This window comes from Mirounga angustirostris, unplaced genomic scaffold (genome assembly GCF_029215605.1).
Source record: "Mirounga angustirostris isolate CCGP_5_RB_7025 unplaced genomic scaffold, mMirAng1.0.hap1 SCAF_9, whole genome shotgun sequence".
In the NCBI taxonomy this organism is placed as follows: Eukaryota; Metazoa; Chordata; class Mammalia; order Carnivora; family Phocidae; genus Mirounga; species Mirounga angustirostris.
Window position 1 is genome coordinate 93,759,096 of NW_026991717.1, and position 24,332 is coordinate 93,783,427.

The 24,332-nt window shown below is 36.6% G+C and overlaps 1 protein-coding gene across 1 annotated transcript in view; it reads right to left on the reverse strand.

The window, feature by feature from the left end:
* The window catches only part of MDGA2 (MAM domain containing glycosylphosphatidylinositol anchor 2), an 800,528-nt gene that overhangs the window by 287,155 nt on the left and 489,041 nt on the right, over positions 1 to 24,332 (reverse strand). The window contains exon 4 of the mRNA XM_045900785.3: positions 16,173 to 16,369. Coding sequence (XP_045756741.2) covers positions 16,173 to 16,369 — 197 coding nt within the window. The remainder of the gene's footprint in view (positions 1 to 16,172; positions 16,370 to 24,332) is intronic.

The following is a 24,332-nucleotide window of genomic DNA, read 5'->3' on the forward strand; positions in this document are numbered from 1 at the left end:
TGTATGTGAATTTCCATGATTTGTAAAAAGGAATTTTCAGTTGATTATTGTCTAATTGTATAATTAGTCTAATTAGCCTAATTACAACTAATTATATAATTGATACAAATATGTTCAGTCTTGTAATTAGATGGTGTAATTACAATACACAAGATGATATGAACATCTTTACGAAAGTTCTAGAAAAATAGCAAAAATGTGTGTAGTTTGTAAAATTTAGGTACATGTTTCTTTAACAATGACCAAATTATTTGCAACACCTATATTTAAGCTTTTAAAACTGCTTTTTGTAAATAAAATTAAAAAACGAAGGCATTCTATATATTATTCAGTGCCCTTACCAATGTTGACATTGTGTAAAGAAGTACCACAATAGCACTATTTCTAATTTTCTTATAAAAGAAATTAGAACTTTTAAAAATATTTATTTTCAGATATCAGTAAAAAAATTAAAACCTTTAATTCACCATCATTTTTCTATCTCTAATAACTAACTTATTATTAACTTATAAATTGACACTCTATGTTAGCTTACATCTTCAGTATTGAGTGGAAGTATAAATGCATAATTATTCTTAAATTTACTACATTATATTCTTATAAATTCTATCAGACTTAGGAACTCAGACCAATTTCACCTCATTAATGAGCTATATAAAAAAGTATAAATAATATTTTCTCACTCAATAGGATGGTGAAGTAAATATTTGATTCAAATTGATATAATTAATATGAATGGGGAAATCCTATTTAATAAAAACAAGACATTGTCATTGAAAAACGAAACATAATATTCTTAAACATTTATTTTCTAATGTTAAAAAATAAGCACACTATGATCTGTAATGTGAATTATTCTAATATAGTCCCAGCATACTGTCCTAGCTTTACAGTCCACTGTTCCCACCCATACCAATTATTGTTCCAGCCAACCAGAGAGACACCAGCCAATCCTGGAGATACTGTCTTCCTTCTGTATTATTACAGGTACTATTGTTTTCCACCTTGAATGCTCTCTCCCTGGCATTACTGTGTGCCCCTATTTTGACAGTGATTTTTACTTTGTATCATAATCATTATTTACTTTAAGTTCTCCCCATACATATCAACAAAGTTAGCAGAGGAGGGGCCATGCCTAGTAACTTCTATTTCTCTGGCAGAGAGTTCACCATATCTTACACATAATAGATCTCAGTTATTTTAACTGGATCTCATTTACATTATGAAGCCATAAGGCCATAGGATCTGTGGAAATAATTTTAAAATATTACTGAAGTAATCCAATACAAATGATGTTAATATGGAAAGTTTTTCCATCACGAAGTATACATGGTAGTTGATGGGAAACAACCATCCAAGAAATCAATAACACCTAAGAATTTTATATATACATAAATACACACATAAAAACACTAGCACAGTAAGCAATAGGAAAATTAAATACCATTCCTATCTCATTACAAATGCCAAAGCCATTATAGGAAGGCAAATATATCTTGGAAAATATTTCAAGGATACAACACAGAATTAATTTTAAATCTAGAGCAAATTTGATATGTATACTAAACAATTAATGCCTTTAATTCAATAACACAATTCTGGATAGTTACTTAGAAATGCATGGGTTTTTTTTTCCAATGTAGAGAAAAACAGCTAGGTATGATAACATTGTAAATTAGAACCTACATAAAAATTACATTTTATCATTGTCAAAATAAAGACCACAAGCTAAGTTCATATTGCTGCTCTCTACTGTTGGTCAACCATAATTCACAGTCCTTCCAAATTTCCAAAGTGGTTAGAAGCTACAAATGAGGATGTTGTTTGCCATCAAAAAGATTCATGGGCAAAAAAATGTGCCCTGCATCATGTTCATCTGTATTATAAAAATTCTAGCCCTAGAATTCTTGATCTATTAATTCTAATTTTGTCATTCAACAAAACTTTTGGAGAAACCCTGCCTATTCTGTAACTCTCTGTATTTGAAGTCATATAAAACTAGTAATATTATCATAAGTACCACTGCATCCCTCCTGAAGAAACTGTGGACATGAGTAGAGTTTCAAAAAGGCAGCCCAGAGGGCCAAACACAGAACTCTGGCAACAATAGGCAGTGTATTGTTTTCTAAGATGTGGGCATGCACAAACTTCACCAGTTCTTATTTTTATACTACCATACAGATTTACATATATATGTTACCAGATTAGTCTCAGTGAACATTTGTATTTGTGCTTCCTGCACAAAAGTAAACTGACTATGCCCATTAAAAAAGAAACCCCGGGATTTCCAGGTGGCTATCTACACCTGTCTGCCTTGCCCCTGAGATGTAATTTCTTTATAAGAAACTCTCCAGAATTTCTTAAGTAAACAGCCAGGTTCCTATGCACTTATGATAAATATACAAATACACAAAAAACTCAAAATCTGTATCTCAAAAGCTGATGACTCTAAATAAAATTGGCTGGAAAGTTTTACATATGCCCTCAGATTGTTCATAAAGCAATATTACACATGATAAAGAACTAAAATCAAAATGAGGGGGATCAAGTTTTTCTTTGCTTGATTATAATACACCACCAATATCAGCCATCCTTGGTTCCATAGCAATCTCCTCAAACTGATCTACAGATTCAACACAACTTTATTCAAAATCTTAACAGAATTTTGGTAGAAATTGGCAAAATGATCCTAAAACTTAAGTGGAAATACAAGGCCAAAACATCAAAACAAGTTTTGATGTTTTAGCCTTGTATGAAAAAGATGGATACAGTTGGAAGATTTATTTTTTCTGATTTCAAGACTTATTATAAAGCCACAGTAATTAAGACAGTGTGGTATTGGCATAAAGACAGACATATAAAACAATGGAACAGAATAAATAGTTCAGAAATAGACCCTAATGTACAGGGCCAATTGATTTTCAATTTAAGAGCGAAAGAAATTCAGTGGTGAATGATCTTTTTAATGAAGAGTGCTACAACACATGTGTATCTGTAAAAAATGAACCTCAACCATCCCCTCACACCATAAACAAAAGTTAACTCAAAATGGAAAAAAAAAGTTGCTAAATATAAGTGAATAATGACTGTTCCAAAGCACAAATAATGATATCTTGTTGATTTTAAAATAGAATTAAAATACTAGACAAAAATAACATAAAATACAAAAAGGGTAAATATTGTTAAAGTATTCTAAGTTTCTATCATTATTGAGGAAGTGATAAAGTAACAATCAAGGATGCAAGTTGTAATTTTTAAGGTAACTAATAAAAGATACGAAGATAATTTAAAACTCTTATATAGAGGAGTAAATGGAATAATTAAAAATATTTAATAATTCCAAAAGAAGGCGAGAAAAGAGACAAGTAAAATAAAATAGGTGAGTCATGTAGAAAAAAAAGAGGATCAAATATACTAAAAAACCTAAGATCTGTCCCACCAGATTAAAACAACAATAAAACCTATATACTGATTACAAGTGACATATTATAAAGACACATAAAGTTTGAAAGTAAAAGAAGTGAATATTTACCATTTCCCCTCCACCGCCAAAATAAACCAAATACTAACCAAAAGAGAGGCAAACCAAGAAACAGACTCTTAACTATAGAGAACAAACTGATGGTTACCACAGGGGAGGTGGGTTGGAGGGATGGGTGAAACAGGTGATGGGGATCAAGGACGGCACTTGGGATGAGCACAAGGCATTGTATAGAAGTGTTGGATCACTATATTGAACACCTGAAACTAATATTACATTGTATGTTAACTAACTGGAATTTAAATAAAACTTAAAAAAAACCTTGTGTAGTTAAATTAATGACAGACAAAACGGGCTTTAAGGCAAGAAGCATTTTTAGAGGTGCAAACAGACATTCTTAATAATAATCTACCAGGAAGATATAATATCTCAGATAATCTATCAGGAAGATAATATACTTAGGAAGATAATATACTTAGTTAATCTATCAGGAAGTTATAATAATTCTATATCTGCACATACTAATAATATACCTTCAAAATATATAAAGCAAAAATTGACAAAAATAGATGAGCCAAATCTATAGCCGTATTAATAGACATTAACCTCTCTAAATAGTTTTTAAAACAGCAGACACAAAAATCAGAAAATACAAAGGAAATCTGAACAACAAAATTAACAAATGTGACCTATGTGGAACAAAAATGTGAAGTGCACATTCTTGAGGGTGCACATAGATCATTTATGAAAGTAGACCATAGGCTTAGCATAATGAAAGTCTCAACGAATTTCTAAAGATTAAAATTGTTCAGAGTATGCTTTCTGATATAGTGAAATTACACTAGAAATCAATTAAAAACTAAGTAGAAAATCACTAGCAGTTTGGAAATGAAATACATTAAGATGAATCCAATTATAACATCATTCTCATTCACATTTCACTAAGCCTTCTTTAGTGGGTAAGGAGAGATGGAATTACAGAGAGTGACTCAAGAGTTACTAGTAACTTGGACTCAGTTTTATTTGTACCATGGCTCGAAATCCAGACATCTCCATGGAAGGGCTGGCTCAACATTTAACACATATTTATTGAGAATCTTTCATGTGTCAGGCGCTGTTTGAGGTGTTGAAAAGATAAAGTCTCTATAATTAGTGAGTTTATGTCGAAATACACAAATGAGATAATTTGATGGATTCAGTGCTATGGGAAAAATAAAATAAAACTGGGAATTGTAAAAGTGTAACTGTAGAAGGGAAGGGATATTACTTCAGAGAGATCTGTCAGGGAAGCCTTTCTGAGGTGATAAATCTTCAGTGCTAAGAAGGCCCCTGCCATATTACCTAAGCAAATATGAGGAAGAATTAATAACATGGAGACCCTAGGCATAGGCAAGATTGGCTTCTAGGAATCATGTGACCAGAACAGTGAGTGAAGTATAGATTAAGAGAGAGCAAGGCAGAGCAAAGTCAAACATGATCTAGGTCGCAATACATTATTTGGATTTATTCTAAATATTTGAAAGCCACTCAAAGGATTAAAGCAGAAAAAAGATTTTGTTAGATTTACATTTATTAAATTTTTTATTGTTATGTTAATCACCATACATTACATCATTAGTTTTTGATGTAGTGTTCCATGATTCATTGTTTGGGCATAACACCCAATGCTCCATGCAGAACATGCCCTCTTTAATATCCATCACCAGGCTAACCCATCCTCCCACCCCCCTCCCCTCTAGAACCCTCAGTTTGTTCTTCAGAGTCCAACGTCTCTCATGGTTCATCTACCCCTCCGATTTCCCCCCCTTCATTCTTCCCCTCCTGGTATCTTCTTCTTTTTTTCTTTTTTTTTAACATATATTGCATTATTTGTTTCAGAGGTACAGATCTGTGATTTCACAGTCTTGCACAATTCACAGCGCTCACCATAGCACATATGCTCCCCAGTGTCTATAACCCAGCCACCCCAACCCTCCCACCCCCCACCACTCCAGCAACCCTCAGTTTGTTTCCTGAGATTAAGAATTCCTCATATCAGTGAGGTCATATGATACATTTCTTTCTCTGATTGACTTATTTCACTCAGCATAACATCCTCCAGTTCCATCCATGATGTTGCAAATGGCAAGATCTCATTCCTTTTGATGGCTGCATAATATTCCATTGTATATATATACCACTTCTATTTTATCCATTCATCTGTCGATGGACACCTTGGCTCTTTCCATAGTTTGGCTATTGTGGACATTACTGCTATAAACATCGGGGTGCACATACCCCTTCGGATCCCTACATTTGTATCCTTGGGGTAAATACCCAGTAGTGCAATTGCTGGATTGTAGGGTAGCTCTATTTTCAACTTTTTGAGGAACCTCCATACTGTTTTCCAGAGTGGTTGCACCAGCTTGCATTCCACCAACAGTGTAGGAGGGTTCCCCTTTCTCCACATCCCCGCCAACATCTGTCATTTCCTGACTAGTTAATTTTAGCCATTCTGACTGGTGTGAGGTGATATCTCATTGAGGATTTGATTTGGATTTCCCTGATGCCGAGTGATGTTGAGCACTTTTTCATGTGTCTGTTGGCCATTTGGATGTCTTCTTTGGAAAAATGTCTGTTCATGTCTTCTGCCCATTTCTTGATTGGATTCTTTGTTCTTTGGGTGTTGAGTTTGATAATTTCTTTATAGATTTTGAATACTAGCCCTTTATCTGATATGTCATTTGCAAATATCTTCTCCCATTCTTTCAGTTGTCTTTTGGTTTTGTTGACTGTTTCCTTTGCTGTGCAAAAGCTTTTTACCTTGATGAAATCCCAATAGTTCATTTTTGTCCTTGCTTCCCTTGCCTTTGGCTATGTTTCTAGGAAGAAGTTGCTGCAGCTGAGGTTGAAGAGGTTGCTGCCTGTGTTCTCCTTTAGGATTTTGATGGACTCCTGTCTCACATTTAGGTCTTTCAAACATTTTGAGTCTACTTTTGTGTGTGGTGTAAGGAAATAGTCCAGTTTCATTCTTCTGCATGTGGCTGTCCAATTTTCCCAACACCATTTGTTGAAGAGACTGTCTTTTTTCCATTGGACATTCTTTCCTGCTTTGTCAAAGATTAGTTGACCATAGAGTTGAGGGTCTATTTCTGGGCTCTCTATTCTGTTCCATTGATCTATGGGTCTGCTTTTGTGCCAGTACCATACTGTCTTGATAATGACAGCTTTGTAATAGAGCTGGAAGTCCGGAATGGTGATGCCACCAGCTTTGCTTTTCTTTTTCAACATTCCTCTGGCTATGCGGGGTCTTTTCTGGTTCCATACAAACTTTAGGATGATTTGTTCCATTTCTTTGAAAAAAGTGAATGGTATTTTGATGGGGATTGCATTGAATGTGTAGATTGCTCTAGGTAGCATTGACATCTTCACAGTATTTGTTCTTCCAATCCATGAGCATGGGACGTTTTTCCATTTCTTTGTGTCTTCCCCAATTTCTTTCCTGAGTATTTTATAGTTTTCTGAATACAGATTCTTTGCCTCTTTGGTTAGATTTATTCCTAGGTATCTTATGGTTTTGGGTGCAATTGTAAATGGGATAGACTCCTTAATTTTTCTTTCTTCTGTCTTGTTGTTGGTGTATAGGAATGCCACTGGTTTCTGTGCATTGATTTTATATCCTGCCACTTGACTGAATTCCTGTATGAGTTCTAGCAGTTTTGGGGTGGAGTCTTTTGGGTTTTCCACATAAAGTATCATGTCATCTGCAAAGAGTGAGAGTTTGACTTCTTTGCCTATTTTGTTGCCTTTTATTTCTTTTTGTTGTCTGATTGCTGTGGCTAGGACTTCTAATACTATGTTGAATAGCAGTGGTGATAGTGGACATCCCTGCTGCATTCCTGACCTTAGGCAAAAGCTCTCAGTTTTTCCCCATTGAGAATGATATTCACTGTAGGTTTTTCATAGATGGCTTTTATGATATTGAGGTATGTACCCTCGATCCCTATACTCTGAAGAGTTTTGATCAAGAAAGGATGCTGTACTTTGTCAAATGCTTTTTCTGCATCTATTGAGAGGATCATATGATTCTTGTTCTTTCTTTTGTTAATGTATTGTATCACGTTGATTGATTTGCGGATGTTGAACCAACCTTGCAGCCCAAGGATAAATCCCACTTGGTCGTGGTGAATAATCCTTTTAATGTACTGTTGGATCCTACTGGCTAGTATTTTGGTGAGAATTTTTGCATCCACGTTCATCAAGGATATTGGTCTGTAATTCTCCTTTTGGATGGGGTCTTTGGTTTTGGGATCAAGGTAATGCTGGCCTCATAAAACGAGTTTGCAAGTTTTCCTTCCATTTCTATTTTTTGGAAAGGTTCAGAAGAATAGGTATTAATTCTTTTGAAATGTTTGGTAGAATTCCCCTGGGAAGCCATCTGGCCCTGGGCTTTTGTTTTTTGGGAGATTTTTGATGACTGCTTCAATTTCCTTAGTGGTTATAGGTCTGTTCAGGTTTTCTATTTCATCCTGGTTCAGTTTTGGTAGTTGATACCTCTCTAGGAATGCATCCATTTCTTCCAGGTTATCTAATTTGCTGGCATAGAGTTGCTTATAATATGTTCTTATAATTGTTTGTATTTCTTTGGTGTTGGTTGTGATCTCTCCTCTTTCATTCATGATTTTGTTGATTTGGATCATTTCTCTTTTCTTTTTGATAAGTCTGGCCAGGGGTTTATCAATCTTGTTAATTCTTTCAAAGAACCAGCTCCTAGTTTCGTTGATCTCTTCTACTGTTCTTTTGGTTTCTATTTCATTGATTTCTGCTCTGATCTTTATTATTCCTCTTCTCCTGCTGGGTTTATGCTTTATTTGCTGTTTTTTCTCTAGCTCCTTTAGGTGTAGGGTTAGGTTGGGTACTTGAGACCTTTCTTGTTTCCTGAGAAAGGCTTGTATTGCTATATACTTTCCTCTTCGGATTGCCTTTGCTGCATTCCAAAGATTTTGAACAGTTGTGTTTTCATTTTCACTGGTTTCCATGAATTTTTTTAATTCTTCTTTAATTTCCTGGTTGACCCATTCATTCTTTATTAGGATGCTCTTTAGCCTCCATGTATTTGAGCTCTTTCCGACTTTCCTCTTGTGATTGAGTTCTAGTTTCAAAGCATTGTGGTCTGAAAATAGGCAAGGAATGATCCCAATCTTTTGGTACTAGTTGAGAGCTGATTTATGACCTAGGCTGTGATTGATTCTGGAGAATGTTCCATGGGCACTAGAGAAGAATGTGTATTCCGTTGCTTTGGGATGGAACGTTCTGAATATGTCTGTGAAGTCCATTTGGTCCAGTGTGTCATTTAAAGTCTTTAATTCCTTGTTGATCTTTTGCTTAGACGATCTGTCCATTTCAGTGAGGGGGGTGTTAAAGTCCCCCACTATTGTTGTATTGTTGTCAATGTGTTTCTTTGCTTTTGTTATTAATTGCCTTATATAATTGGCTGCTCCCATGTTAGGGGCATAGATATTTACAATTGTTAGATCTTCTTGTTGGATAGACCCTTTAAGTAGGATATAGTGTCCTTCCTCATCTCTTATTATAGTCTTTGGTTTAAAATCTAATTTGTCTGATATAAGGATTGCCAGCCCAGCTTTCTTTTGGTGTCCCTTAGCATGGTAAATGGTTTTCCACCCCCTCCCTTTCAATCTGGGGGTGCCTTTGGGTCTAAAATGAGTCTCTTGCAGACAGCATATTGATGGGTCTTGTTTTTTAATCCAATCTGATAGCCTGTGTCTTTTGATTGGGGCATTGAGCCCATTTACATTCAGGGTAACTATTGAAAGATATGAATTTAGTGCCATTGTATTGCCTGTAAGGTGACTGTTACTGTATATTGTCTGTGTTCCTTTCTGGTCTATGTTGCTTTTAGGCTCTCTCTTTGCTTAGAGGACCCCTTTCAATATTTCTTGTAGGGCTGGTTTTGTATTTGCAAATTCCTTTAGTTTTTGTTTGTCCTGGAAGCTTTTTATCTCTTCTTCTATTCTCAATGACAGCCTAGCTGGATATAGTATTCTTGGCTGCATATTTTTCTCATTTAGTGCTCTGAATATATCATGCCAGTCCTTTCTGGCCTGCCAGGTCTCTGTGGATAGGTCTGTTGCCAATCTAATGTTTCTACCATTGTAGTTTACATATTTCTTGTCCCAACCTGCTTTCAGGATTTTCTCTTTGTCTCTGAGACTTGTAAGTTTTACTATTAGATGTCGGGGTGTTGACCCATTTTTGTTGATTTTGAGAGGGGTTCTCTGTGCCTCCTCGATTTTGATGCCTGTTTCCTTCCCCAAATTAGAGAAGTTCTCTGCTATAATTTGCTCCAATATACCTTCTGCCTCTCTCTCTCTTTCTTCTTCTTCTGGGATCCCAATTATTCTAATGTTGTTTCGTCTTATGGTATCGCTTATCTCTTGAATTTTGCCCTCGTGATCCAGTAGTTGTTTATCTCTCTTTTTCTCAACTTCTTTATATTCCATCATTTGGTCTTCTATATCACTGATTCTCTCTTCTGCCTCATTTATCCTAGCAGTTATCACCCCCATTTTTGATTGCACCTCATAAATAGCCTTTTTATTTCGACTTGGTTAGATTTTAGTTCTTTTATTTCTCCAGAAAAGGTTTCTCTAATAACTTCCATGCTTTTTTCAAGCCCAGCTAGTATCTTTAAAATCATGATTCTGAACTCTAGGTCCAACATCGTACTAATGTGTGTATTAGTAGGTCCCTGGCAGTTGGTACTACCTCTTGTTCTTTTTGTTGAGGTGATTTTCTCTGTCTTGTCATTTTGTCCAGAGGAGAATAGATGAATGAGAGAACAAAATGCTAACAGGGTAACAATGTCCCCAGAAAATATACTCTAAACAAATCAGAAAAGACCTGAAACTGGGGGAAAAGAAAGGGAATGAAAGAAAAAAGAAAAAGATAAAAACAAACAAAAACAGAACAAAACAAAAAAACAGAATATTATCAAATATGATCAGGCTGGTGCATAGATCAGTGCCACACACTAGATTTTGGGTGTATTTTGGTCTGTTAGAAGAAAGTGCCTCCCAAAATTTTAACGAAAGAAAGAAAAACTTATATATGTACGAAAATAAGGGTTGACACAATGAAGGGATGGAATATGACTGTAAAGATGAAAATTATAAAAAAATTTATAAAAGGAATTGATAAGAAGTTGTTTGAAAAAAGAAAGAAGAGGATTTTAAAAAAAGAAAGAAAAAAAAAGGGAGAGAATGTGATCAGTCAGGAGACTAGAACAAAGCCATACACTAGAGATTTAGGGTATATTTTGATCTGTTAGAAGAAACTGTATCTCAAAATTTTAAAGAGAGAATAACTTATATATATATATGCCAAAAATAAGGGTAACTACTATGTAGGGATAGAATGTGACTCTAAAAATGAAAAATAATTTTTTTTAAAGGGATTGATAAGATGTTGGTTGAAAAAGGTAAAAAGAAAAATTAAAAAAAAGACAGTTAAAAAATAATTAACTTTGAAAGACTAAAGAATCATGGTAAAAAAGCAATGCATTCTATATGCAGTATTCCCCTAGCTCTGGAGTTCTGCCGTTCTCATTGTTTGGTAAATTTGGTCTTGGTGGCTGTTCTTGCTGATCTTCTGGGGGAGGGGCCTGTTGCCGTGGTTTCCAAATGTCTTTGCCGGAGGTGGAATTGCCCTGCCCTTGCCTGGTCCGGGCTAAGTAATCTGCTCAGTTTTGCTCTTGGGAGCTTTTGTTCCCTGCAAGCTTTTGGTACAGCTTTGGCGGACGAGAGTGGAAATGGCGGCCTCCCAATCTCCACCCCAGAGGAGCCGAGAACTCGGGGCCCCGCTCCTCAGTGTGCCCCCAGAAAAAAGCAGTCACTCCCGTCTCCCCGGTCTCTGGCCACACTGCGTGCTCACCCGGCCTGTGACCAAGCGTTTCTATCTCTGGCACACGATCCCGTGTGGAGTCTCCAAACCCAGCAGATCCCTGCGGTGCACTCCGGTGCCGCCCCTCCCTGAGGAGGAAGGGGAGTCTCCCCGGATCTGCCGCTTGTTGGGTCCCTGCTGGAGGAGCAGGGGCCCGACTGTGCCGCGGATCATGGTTTATGGCAACCACGAGCTGAGAGCCCGCGCCTCGGTTCCGTCTCTGCAGCTGGCTTCCCCGCTCCAGTCCCTGGGAGCTTTGCCGCACTCAGGCACCTCCAGTCTTTCTGTGACCCAGAGGGTCCTGAGAGACAACACTGTCCCACGATGGTTCCACCCCCAGCTTAGCCACTGAAGCGACGTCCCTCAGCGGAGCTTACTTCTAAAAGTTCCGATTTTGTGCTCCGCGGCTCTATCACTTGCCAGAAGCGACCGATGGAGGCCCCTCCCCCACCATCTATCCTCCCAAACATCGCCTCGGATTCACTTCTCCGCACGTCCTACCTTCCAGAAAGTGGTCGCTTTTCTGTTCAGAGAGTTGTTGCTATTCTTTTCTTCGATCTCCTGTTGAGTTCGTAGGTGTTCAGAATGGTTTGATCCCTATCCAGCTGAATTTCTGGGACCAGAGGAAATCCAGGTCTCCTACTCCTCCACCATCTTGCTCCACCCCCCTCTTCTTCTTCTTCTTTTTTTAATCCAAGATTTGTCAATGGGTGAACCAAAGCGTCTGCGGCCTTTTCGGTCTGGTCATTCTCCTCGCCTCCCGGCAGAGACTAGAGTTACATTTTTATTTATTTATTTATTTTTTGAGAGAGAAAGAGAGAGCGCACGCATGCGCACTTATGTGAGGGTATGGGGGAGAGGCCAGAGGGAGAGGAGAGAGGGAGAGAGAGAATCCCAAGCAGGCTCCATGCCCAGTGGGGAGCCCAATGCAGGGCTTGACCTCATGACCCTGAGATCATGACCTGAGCTGAAACCAAGAATCAGAAGCTTAACCGACTGAGCCACCCAGGTGCCCCAGATTTTCACTTTTAAATGATCAGGCAGATGTTTGGGGTAATAAAGCATGGCAGACTGTTATTCCAATATTACAATATTCCATGGAGAGAGAATGAAAGTTTTGTGATATAGTTGGACTTATGTATATCAGGCCTGTGTGCAGTATATCACCTGTGGTATGACATAAAACCACTGATAAGATTTTATCTATGAAAAACCAACATTCTCTATGGCTGTAAGAACTAAATTGTCCATGTGCTGCTATCTGAGAGTTTCTATCAGTTTGGCCTACAAAACACATTTGATATTAACAAATTCAGTACGTTCATAATGTAGAATTACTGAAGCATTCCTTGTTGCAACATGAATTTTTAGGACAGATATAAATACAAAATAGCTATTTTAGGGGGAGAAATAAGCAACACAGTCAAGTAACCAAAGGCAGGAAAGAGATCTTTAAAAAGGAGCTAAACTGCATGTTATTTGGTCATTATCAACTACATCAGGTCAATCCAGAATACAGAATTTGCAAGAAAGTCTGTTTGTTTCTTAAATACTTTTTAAGAGAACTGATTCAGATGGTCTAAGCAGCAGAGTTATGAGCACAGCCAACACAGAGAAAGCCTGTCTTATATAGCACAGTAAAGCCATATTCATATACAAGGAAGTATCAGTACTGAAATGTTCAAATTAAAAAGTTGTTTCCTTATAAAAGAATGGAGGAAGAAAAAGAAGGAAGAGAAAATAAAAGTTACTTTTACAAGGCAGAATGTGATCAGCTATTAGTTTGAGAGCTCTCATAAGATGGTTTTTTAGAGAAGCTAACATAGAAACTAGAAACATTCAAAAGAATGAATGAAATGTTTCATTGTGCTTGCTTAATAAACAAATTCCTAATTATTTTTACAGTATAATTTTCCCCCCAAATTTGGACAGGTCCAATGTATACATGTCTAAGAGATCAGACCCGCCTATAGGTAAGAAATGGCTATACAGTGCTACCTCAGTATCTGTAAAAGTTATCAGGTTTCACAAGATTCTAGAGAAAAAGATGTTTTCTAAATTTTAACAACATACACATTCTAGGCAACCTATGAAATAGGAGAAGATATTTGCAAATGACATACCTGATAAAGGGTTAGTATCCAAAATATATAAAGAATTTATAAAACTCAACACCCAAAAAACAAATAATCCAATTTAAAAATGGGCAGAAAACAGACATTTTTCCAAATAAGACATATAGATGGCCAACAGACACATGAAAAGATGCTCATCATCATTTATTATCAGGGAAATGTAAATCAAAACCACAATGTGATATCATCTCACATCCACCAGAATGCCTAAATTCAAAAACACAAGAAACAACAAGTGTTGGCGAGGATGTGGAGAAAAAGGAATACTCATGCACTGTTGGTGGGAATGTAAATTGTTGCAGCCACTGTGTGAAACAATATGGAGGTTCCTTGGAAAGTTAAAAATAGAACTACTTTATGACCCAGCAATCAAACTACTGGCAATTTACCCAAAAATAAGAACACTAATACAGGGGCACCTGGGTGGCTCAGTTGGTTAAGCAGCTGCCTTCGACTCGGGTCATGATCCTGGAGTACCGGGATCGAGTCCCACATCGGGCTCCCTGCTCGGCAGGGAGTCTGCTTCTCCCTCTGACCCTCCTCCCTCTCATGCTCTCTGTCTCTCATTCTCTCTCTCGCAAATAAATAAAATCTTTTAAATAAAAAAAACAACACTAATACAAAGTGATACCTGCACCCCTTGTTTATAGCAGCATTATTTATGATAGCCAAGATATAGAAGCAGTCCAAGTATCCATCAACTGATGAATGGATGAAGAATATGTGGTATATATACACAATGGAATACTACTCAGTTATACAAAAAGGATGAAATCTTGCCATTTACCAGGACATGAATAGAGCTACAGAGTATGCTAAGTGAAATGTCAGTCAGAAAAAGACAAATACTGTATGATTTCACTCATATGTGGAATTTAAGAAACAAAACAAATAATAGGAAAAAAAATAAGACAGAGAAATCAACAGACTTTTCATTATAGAGAACAAACAGATGGTTACCAGAGGGAGGTAAGTGGGGGGATGGGTTAAAAAGGTGATGGTCATTAAGGAGAGCACTTGTTGTGATGAGCAACAGGTGATATATGAAGTGTTGAATTACTATATTGTACGCCTAAAACTAATATTATACTATATGTTAACTAACTGGAAGTAAAATAAAAACCTAAAAAACCAACATAACATATTCTAAAAAAACATTGACAATAGAAAAAAAATGGTAGATGATCATTTATCTGATTTCTAAACCTTAGAGGCACCCAAGCAACTAAATACTGCTAACAAATAGTTTGTTAATTTTCTAAATAAGAAAATAAGTAATATTAGTAAAAACTGAAGGATGAATTATAGTATTGCAGAATGTATGGGAAAACTATGATCCTCTCTGTTAACAGAAAGCAGTTGATGCTGTAATGTTCTGAGTCAGGAGAGGGTCAGATCAAAACAGGCTGTCATGATAGTCTCAGTATGCAAGAATGATTTTCAGAGATTTATATCTTGGTAAGTCCCAGCTGTTCTATACCTTCAAATAGCAATGTAAGTATATATGATGTGTTCAGATGTTTTCGTAAAATCATGCATTCTTCCATAGTTAATATCTAAACATTGGCAATTATATTAATAGAAAGAGGTGAGGACTCAGACATTACAAGTAAATGGTTTACTATAATATAAGGAAATATATTTAATGGTGAAAAATGAGATGCTGGGAAATTTACAGATTCAGGATGACCTTCTGGTATTACAGAGTTGAGATGTGAAACATATATTTACCTTTAATATTTTGAAGTAGAGTATTCATAATATATAAAATTTAGTTGTAAATTGTCCTATTACAGTCACATGATATCTCAAAGGTACAGATAACGTGGTCAAATCTCTATCTTATTATCTATATCTTTTTAAAATTGTTATTCATGGTCACAATTATTTTGAATATTTTCCATAGACATTTTTTTAATTAAACTTTTTTTCTTTGTTAATTAGGTTTGTATTCCTTTCTAGTCACCAGCAAAGCTTTATGGTATCGGCACTCAAATATTCTTACAAATTTCAGTGTCTTCCTCAAGAATTACTAATTCTCCACTCTTGATATGTATTATAGACGAATATTTCAGATCACATTCAACTCCATGTAAAATGACTCATTAGATATTTTAGTTTTTACGTAATTAAGGCTCTATCATTAAGTCAAAACCCAAAATGAACAAAAGACATCAGAGACTTTTTCCTAAAACCAAAGCTAAATGGATTTCAAGTAGATTTCTTCATTCCTTTAAAATGTATTTGCCATTGCAAATAGGAAACTCAAAATCTCTCCCTTAGAGAAATATTTTCCACAAAAAACAAAGCAGTCAGCAAATGTAAAATTATGTGCTTTATAGTGAAACCTAGGTAAACCTATGTATAAAGAAATACAAGTTAGGATACATTGATTTATTTTTTTTTCAAATGTTAACATTTTAAATTTAACTACCACATGAAAAATTAACAAATTACCTTTTTCTATGTGAGTTATCTTATCTTTCAGTCAAGAACATACTGTTTTTTAAAAGGTCAGAGTTGGAGAGACTCTTTTCAAATAGACATAATATTGCATGCTACCTAAATTAGGAACATATTCTAGCAGAATGGGGTATAAATACTTTAATTCCTACCTGGGTAAAGAAGGGTTCATAAATCTCAACTCCTTTATCAGATCCTTGTAGTAATACCTCCTGACCACGTCTCCAGCTGTACCGAACAGGTGGATTGGAATTGGCCACACACCGGAGGAACACTGTTCTCTCATAGTAAAATTGTTCTTTAGCTTCACCTATACTCTGATGAACAGTTACTACTGGGTCATCCAAATCTAAAAAATAAAAAATAAAAACAACCAAATGACACTGTTATGCATTACATGGCTTTTACAGGTATTACACATATAAAACCTAACCAATGGTGCATTTTCATAATTGATTTTATTGCATATCACTAGATTCATTTTTTAAATTTAGTTTATTGAACTTGTTTAGAGAAAGTTCCAATGATAGGCAGTAAAGACGAATAATAGATGCTTCTTAAGATCTCTGCTAGTTAAGATAGTACAAATGACTGCATATTTCCAACAGAGCTCCATGAGAGAGATCAGAATCCAAGACCCTCCAATTCAAGAGATTAGCCGAAACAATCAATGAAACATAGTGACAGGGAAATAAATACCAAGCAGCTCAACTGACTCCCTTAACATACTTCTTTTCCAAACATTTATAACTGATATAGTTAAAGCAATCAAAGGATTATGTTTATAAATTATTATCTTTATAGTAAGAAAATATGATCTTATACTGTGTTAAGTTTTTCCTTCATCTCAGATTTTATTTCCCAGATTATATTTGCTAATTTGAAATGTGCTAATAGAGGGTAGTGTTAAAAGGCATTAACGTTTCTACTACTGGATATGGGAACTATATTTTTGCCATCTTACATGCATTCTAAAGAAGGGATATATACCATAGTGTTTAGTAAACATTTTCTGGAAAAAAAAAATACATAAATATCTTGGGCTTTGTATGAACATGAGTTCATAGAGTCTTTCTCTCAACTACCTGATCCTACCACTGTAGTGTGAAAGCAGTCAAAGACAGTAAGTAAACGAATGGATGATGGATGTTGCTGAGTCCCAGTAAAACTATTCACAAATGCAGGAGCCTCAGCCAGACTTGCCTCATGGGCCATAGTCTGCCATAGATTGCCAATCCCTGATTTACCATATTCCAGGTTCTTTCATTAAGAGAAAAAGAAATTAAGAAGTGAACTTGCCTTAAAACAACTGTATTGTATATTTGAAAGTTGCTAAGAGAGTAGATCTTAAAAGTTGTCATCACAGGGAAAAAAAACAAACCATCGGTACCCATGCATGGTGATAGATGTTAACTGAACCTACTGTGGTGATCATTTTGCAATATGTACAAATATCGAATGATTGTGTTGTACACCTGAAACTAATATGTCAATTATAGCTCAACAACAACAAAAAAAAATGGGAGAAAATAAAACAAAAACAACAAGCTCTTGGTTCCATGTCCTAATATAAACTTAGTATATAGTTATTAAGTGTGATTTAACATTTGCTGTATTTAAATATTAGTTTCACCCAGCTTTGCCCCTTTTGGCTTTGTAACTGAAAGATTACTTAACCTTTGTGGTCTTTAATTTCCTTATCGATAAAATGGGAATAATAATGGTACCATACTATTAGGGCTGTTGGAGAATTAAATGAGCTAGTCCTTAAAGCCTTAGGCACATAGTAAATGCTCAATAAAAGTTAGCTATTATTATTACTATTATCATTACTGGGGTTTCATTTAGAATTCCATTAATTCTACGTTGTTTTCTTACCTTTATCCTACCAATTCATAATGCACTCAGCTCTCATTTTAAATAGATAAAAGTGTCATTTTGTCATTTGTTCAGGCTGGCAATTTTTTCTACGTGACCAATATTTTCATGTGAACACTGAAGAGAAGCTACAATATTATATAAACATAAGAATAGTGGGATGTGTGAGCATATGCTATGCTAAATATTTAAAAGGCCAAAAGATGTACTAGCCCAGGATGGGAGCAATTTAGAATGGTAATAGTAGAAAGAGATGATGAATATCATCTCACCACAGTTTCTTTTGACAGTTTTCCCAGGAAAGGTGATTAACTATCCTGGAGTAGCTTTTCCCAGATAGAGTGAATTATCTTACCTAGAAAGCGGATTTAAGCAGATGCTATAGAAAAGATTCTTTGTGATGCATTAAAATAATAAAATAATAGTGAAATAATAAATAAAATAAAATAAATAAAATAGTAAAAAGTGAAGTAATAGCTCCCCTAAGGAATCAAAGAACAGAATCCTAAATGTCCCCAGGTTTAAAAAAGGTTTTTTTCCAAATGTGACAGCCCGACTTAAATTTCTAGTTTTGCAACATTGAGTTTTTTCTCCCAACATTAGAATCTTTTCACAGCTACCTCAAAGGCTTCTAATTATGGTAGTATAAATTTACAGAACAACTGCTGCTTTGTTGGTAAAGTTTAAGGAAATTTCAGTTTCAATTCATTCTATTAGCTGTGCGAGGATATGTGCTATCTGGTTTTAATCATCAGTGTATTTAAGGATACCAGCATCATTATCATGAAACATTTAAAGGTCTTTAAAATCTATCAAATATTCGCTTACTTGATTAGCCCTTCACATACAAATCAAATCCTAAAGAAGATTGATCAGCTGAATTCAACCTTAGAGACTTGAAAAAAAGGTATTGCGAGTTGATGGTAAACTTTTTTTTTTCTTATTCAAAACATAATTTCTTTTAGTCATAGTCTCATTTTTAGAAGATATGAGCTGTGTTCTGTTGTAAAAAACAAAATTCTGAAGCCAGAAAGTTTAGAAACAAAACAGAATTGGATGGTGATCAGTGTAACAATGATGACTCTACTTGGATTCCAAATAGTTAATATTACTGTACTTTAAAACATCCATTTACTGATGTATACCTAGCTCTTCCCTTGTTGGGTGGTGGTGTCAACAGATTCAGTCAGGAATAGACCAAACCTGAACAAACATTTAAACATGCTCTTCTCTGATCTATGTAAGTTTTGGGTCACTGGCCTTCTGAGAATCCAATCCTGTGACAATGGCTTACTGAACATTGTATTGGCAGAATTATCTGTTGGATTCACCCATGTTTAGGAATTTCTACTTCACAAAGCTCCTAAATGATACCTTTTTTGGATTTAAAAACAAACATGACAAAGACAAGATATCTTCTCGAAAAGTCAAATAATGGCATGCATAAAAAATATATTTTATGTGTGTGTGGATGTGTACACACACACATATACACTTATATAGTTTAATATACATACATATACATCACTTAAAACAGTATATATGTTTAATATAAACTCTATATAGTATTACTGAATATGTGTATTTACCATAGGTCAGTTTTCTTGGAAAAGAGACTCTAAGACAGAGTTATGTGTGCAGAAAGTGTATTGGGAAGTACCTTCTAGATCAACACTCCAAGTGAAAGACTGAGGATTGTTGAGGAGGATAGTTGAGCTACAGCGCAGTTGCAACAAAGGTCCCGGTAGCTTTAGAGAAGTCATGGAGCTGTAATATTTCCACAGAACTGTCCTGCCCTAAGGCAAGGGAACTAAGCCTTAGACACCACCCCCTCCCCCATCAACTGGTCCTTGCCTGTGTGCTATTCCTCCCTAGGGGGCATGACCTTGGGAGGGATAGCTCTGTTGGTTTAGGGTAATTTCTAAAGAAGGATTTAGCTGATAAGCCATTAGCTGCTCAGTAGCTAAAGGAATGAGTCCTGCAGTACCAAAGAAGGGATCTGGCTGGTGCTCTATAGCATCTGCTTAAATCCGCTTTCTAGGTAAGATAATTCACTCTATCTGGGAAAAGCTACTCCAGGATAGTTAATCACCTTTCCTGGGAAAACTGTCAAAAGAAACTGTGGTGAGATGATATTCATCATCTCTTTCTACTATTACCATTCTAAATTGCTCCCATCCTGGGCTAGTACATCTTTTGGCATAAGTAGGTCACCTAGTGAAGTTACCAGACCTTTGTCACTGAGGATTTTGAGCCCCAGGTCACCAGGTTCTTCTTAAGCCATGACTGATGCACTTATCTTTTTACCACCAAAATTGGTCAGGAGACCACCAAGAAATGATACAGTGGATCATCATCACCATATTATATACTGTCTCACTCTGTAACAGTAGTACCTCCAGCCGATCATATGGGCCAGTTAACTCCCTCCAGGCTGGTGATTCCTCTTATCTCCTATTTCCTAACACAGGAAGCCTCACATAAATGAGTAGCAGCCATGGCTTAAAGATTAATGGGGCTCTTACTGTATCACTTAATAGAAGCTTTTTCCTCTTCTGAGAACTAGGACTTCTAAACTGGCAGAGCCCAGAGTTGCAGGAAGGGAACACAGATTCCCCAAGTGGGTCACTGAATGTGATGGTGGTAAGTAGGGTCACTCCTTGGTTTTGAACCTATGTATTCTACAGGAAAAAAAAAAAAAAGCATTATATAATAATGGTCATTGATTTAGAATGCACACTGTATCTTGGAGCATAGCACTCCTTCCTTACCAGCCATTATCCCACTGAAACTTAGTTGCCCCTTCCAAAGGCCATTCAATCACTCTAGTAAGTTGGCATTTTTAGGTGATAAAGAATATATGACCAGAGAATCCCCTGGCAATGTTCCCAATACTCTATCTTCACTGCTGCAAAGCGTGCTTCTCATTCCATGAGTGGTTAAGACGGGATCATGTGTTAAGAATAAACCATTCTCAAAGCCCTTGGATAGTGCTGCTGCTGATTCAGGTCAGCATAAACATCCATACCCAGAATACATGTCATATTCAGTTAAAATCATGCACTATCATTTTCAGGGGAAAAAAGGTCTAACTAATATAACCAACTTGCTACCAAGGGACTGGTTGGAATTTTGAAGGATAGTACTTTTACGGTGTCAAGTGTTGGTCTCTGTTGCTGCCAGGTTAGATATTCAGTGGTGGTGGTAGATACATCAACCTTCATGGGAGAGGACCCATGGTTCATGTTTATGCATAACCTCCATCCCTACCATTATGACAATTCTATTCATGAGCCTGTTGTGCTATTTATGATTAGCTAGTGACGAAGCTGGTTGTTATCAACTGCTAGCGCTACTCTGTCTATTTCATTGTTTTGTGCTTCTGTGGTGGGTATTTTTTGGTCCTCAATAATATGTACTCCCATAGGTCCATCAACACACTCGAACAGATCTCTTTTCACATGAAGTGGTTGACCAGGGACACCACCCAAACCAAAGTTCTGCCCTCTGGAAAGGTGTTCCCTCATTCCTCTCAGGGACATCCCAGAATGGGGCTCTAGTGAAGTAGCAGTCCAGTTTTTGGCTTGCATACATATACTGAGCTGAACCATCATAAAAGAAGCTTAGCCTTTTTTCTTCACCATCAACTTATAAGTGATCCACTCTGTGGCCGGAGATGACCTGAGAAAAAGGAACTGGTAAAACATTGATAGATGCCATGAGGATTGGGCACCTTCTTGTACAGCTTACTTGGGTCCTTGGGCCCTGGCCATACCTTATCCTGATTTTACTAATTCCATTTTATGATGAACTACTGATGGATCTGACCTATTTTATGGCTGGATGTTGGTAGAAATGACAAAACCCAATGTGTGATTGGTGGTTCAGACCACATGGTCATTTGATGTTCTGTATTCAAATACTTCATCCCTACCAATGCCTAGTAGCACACTAAGAGCTATTTTATGAAAGAGGTATAATTCTTGACTGTAGAAAGCATGGTCTTACTAATAATCCTAGAAATTTAGTTTATAACTTTCCTATTAGTATTGCTGTAAACCACACACCTTTCCTAGCACTGATGGGTTATGTGACTCAAGCACCAGGGTCACTTATATAACAGCATGGTCATATGAGAAAATCCTTTTCTACTTTGAGACACAATTGAAGTCGATAGTTGAAGCCTTCTGAATCACCAGATAAATGGATTGAAGTGGTATTTCCAAGTGTGGAATATGCTCTGGAACCCAAAGAGACTTAGCCAGCACTATCTTTCCTTCTGAAGGGTGGGAATTGTGAGATACAATAATTTGTGCTTTACTTTGGAGGGGATATCCGCGTAAGATACATACAATAGGATCTCTAAAATTTTACTAATACTGTGGACCCCGAATCTTCATAAGCTTATTCCAATCCTATGGATTATGCATGTCTTACCAAGATATCTAATGTACTTGCCAATTCTTGTTTATTTGGATGGATGAACATGATCTCATTGATACAGTGGACCAATAACAAGTTCAATAGAATGTTCAGATGGTCCATATGTCTTTGGACTATGCTATGAAAAGACGTGTGAGAGGGGCGCCTGGGTGGCTCAGTCGTTAAGCATCTGCCTTCGGCTCAGGTCATGATCCCAGGGTCCTGGATCGAGCCCCGCATCGGGCTCCCCGCTCCGCCGGAAGCCTGCTTCTCCCTCTCCCACTCCCCCTGCTTGTGTTCCCTCTCTCTCTGTGTCTCTCTCTGTCAAATAAATAAATAAAATCTTAAAAAAAAAGAAAAGAAAAGAAAAGACGTGTGAGAATTCATTTAGCTTTAGAGCAAGACTGCAAATATATACTATTGTCTGTCTCAAGTGAATGCAAATGATTTATGATCTTCTTTCCTATCAGAAATGAAAACAAACACATTAAGTATGTTACTGGGCACACAGTATGTATCTGAGGCCATGTTATTCTACTCTAGCAAAAATAGCTGATCTGGTATAAGCTGCAATGATGGCACTGCTTGGACGAGTTTGTGGTAGTCCATTATCTTCCTCTAGGATCTCTCTGGTTTCATCCGGAGACAACGTTGTCAATAAATGGAATACACGATATGGACTGCCACCAGAACATCTTTTAAGATTTTAAGGGTGACATTAATTTCTACTATTTCCCCTGGGATATAATACTGTATTCAATAAATCTCAGCTGAAAGTGGGGAAGTTCCAGAGGCTTCAACTTGGCCTTCTCACTAGGATAGCTCTTACCCCAAAAGCCAAGGAATCAATATGGAGGCTCTGACAACTAACAAATATGTCCATTCCAATTACACAATTGGAGACAAGCTAAATGACAACAGGGTGGATCTGTGGATTGGTAGACCCAATGTGAGCCAGCCATAGGCCACAATTCCATTTATTACCTGGCACCTATATGCCCAACTCTAATAATATAAGGGCATGATAATTTTGTAGAATCTTAGGTATCAAAGTCAACTTAGATCCTTTGTACCACAGTCCTCAAAGTGTTTCACAAGTTTGCGTTTCCTAGAAAATGGTTATTTAAGTGGATATACGTTCTTTAAACAAAGAATTTGGAGAATCATTACCATATACACTTGCTATGGTATTGCAGGGTTCTTTCTAGTGACTCAGTCTCCCCTTCAGTCAGAGTTCAAGGTATGAAAATTACCTTAAGTGCAGCAATTGGGAAAGGAATCATAATTTTTTAAAAATTATGTGACGATATTCAGCTTCCTGATCATCCATCTGATTTCTTTAATAGTGTAGACTGGATAATACCCTTGTTGACTGTCCACTTATTTTGCCCTGTGGGATGCTATGTTTTATTGTCTATCTCCAGAGCTCTCTGTGAGTCTAGAGCCCTTGATGTATTTTAACTAGCTACTCATTAAGATAACTGTGCTCAACCTTGCTTGTGACAACTAAGCACTGCCACCTAGCTTCTATTATGTTGAGAGCTTGGCATTCCCATTCCTATCAGAGACCTCAATTCTGTATTAGCATCTCCCACCATCAACATTTGCCTACAGAGAACAGTCACCTCTGAGCTTCTCAATGATGCTTGATCTCAGTCATCAGCACATTCTTATTGCTTTAGAGGGTCCTCAAAACCTTTACAAAGAAGAAAGTGAGTGACTTTTCTGGACTCTAACTGGTATATTCACTCTAGCATGTTCGCATATCTGAGTCTTTTGACACTCTTTCTACTGTGAGCATAGCAGCTCTGGAATTAATACTTCTTTTAGTGAAAATGCTTGCTTTCCTCAAGCTTCCAACAGCTATCTAGCAGCAGCAACTCTCTCCTGCTCTCCTTCCCAAGGTGTTAAATAACTTGGGAGAATACTATCATATCAATAAACTCTTATTCTCCATCCCAACTTGATATTATTCTCCATCCCCAATCTTATTCAATCTTATTCTCCATCTC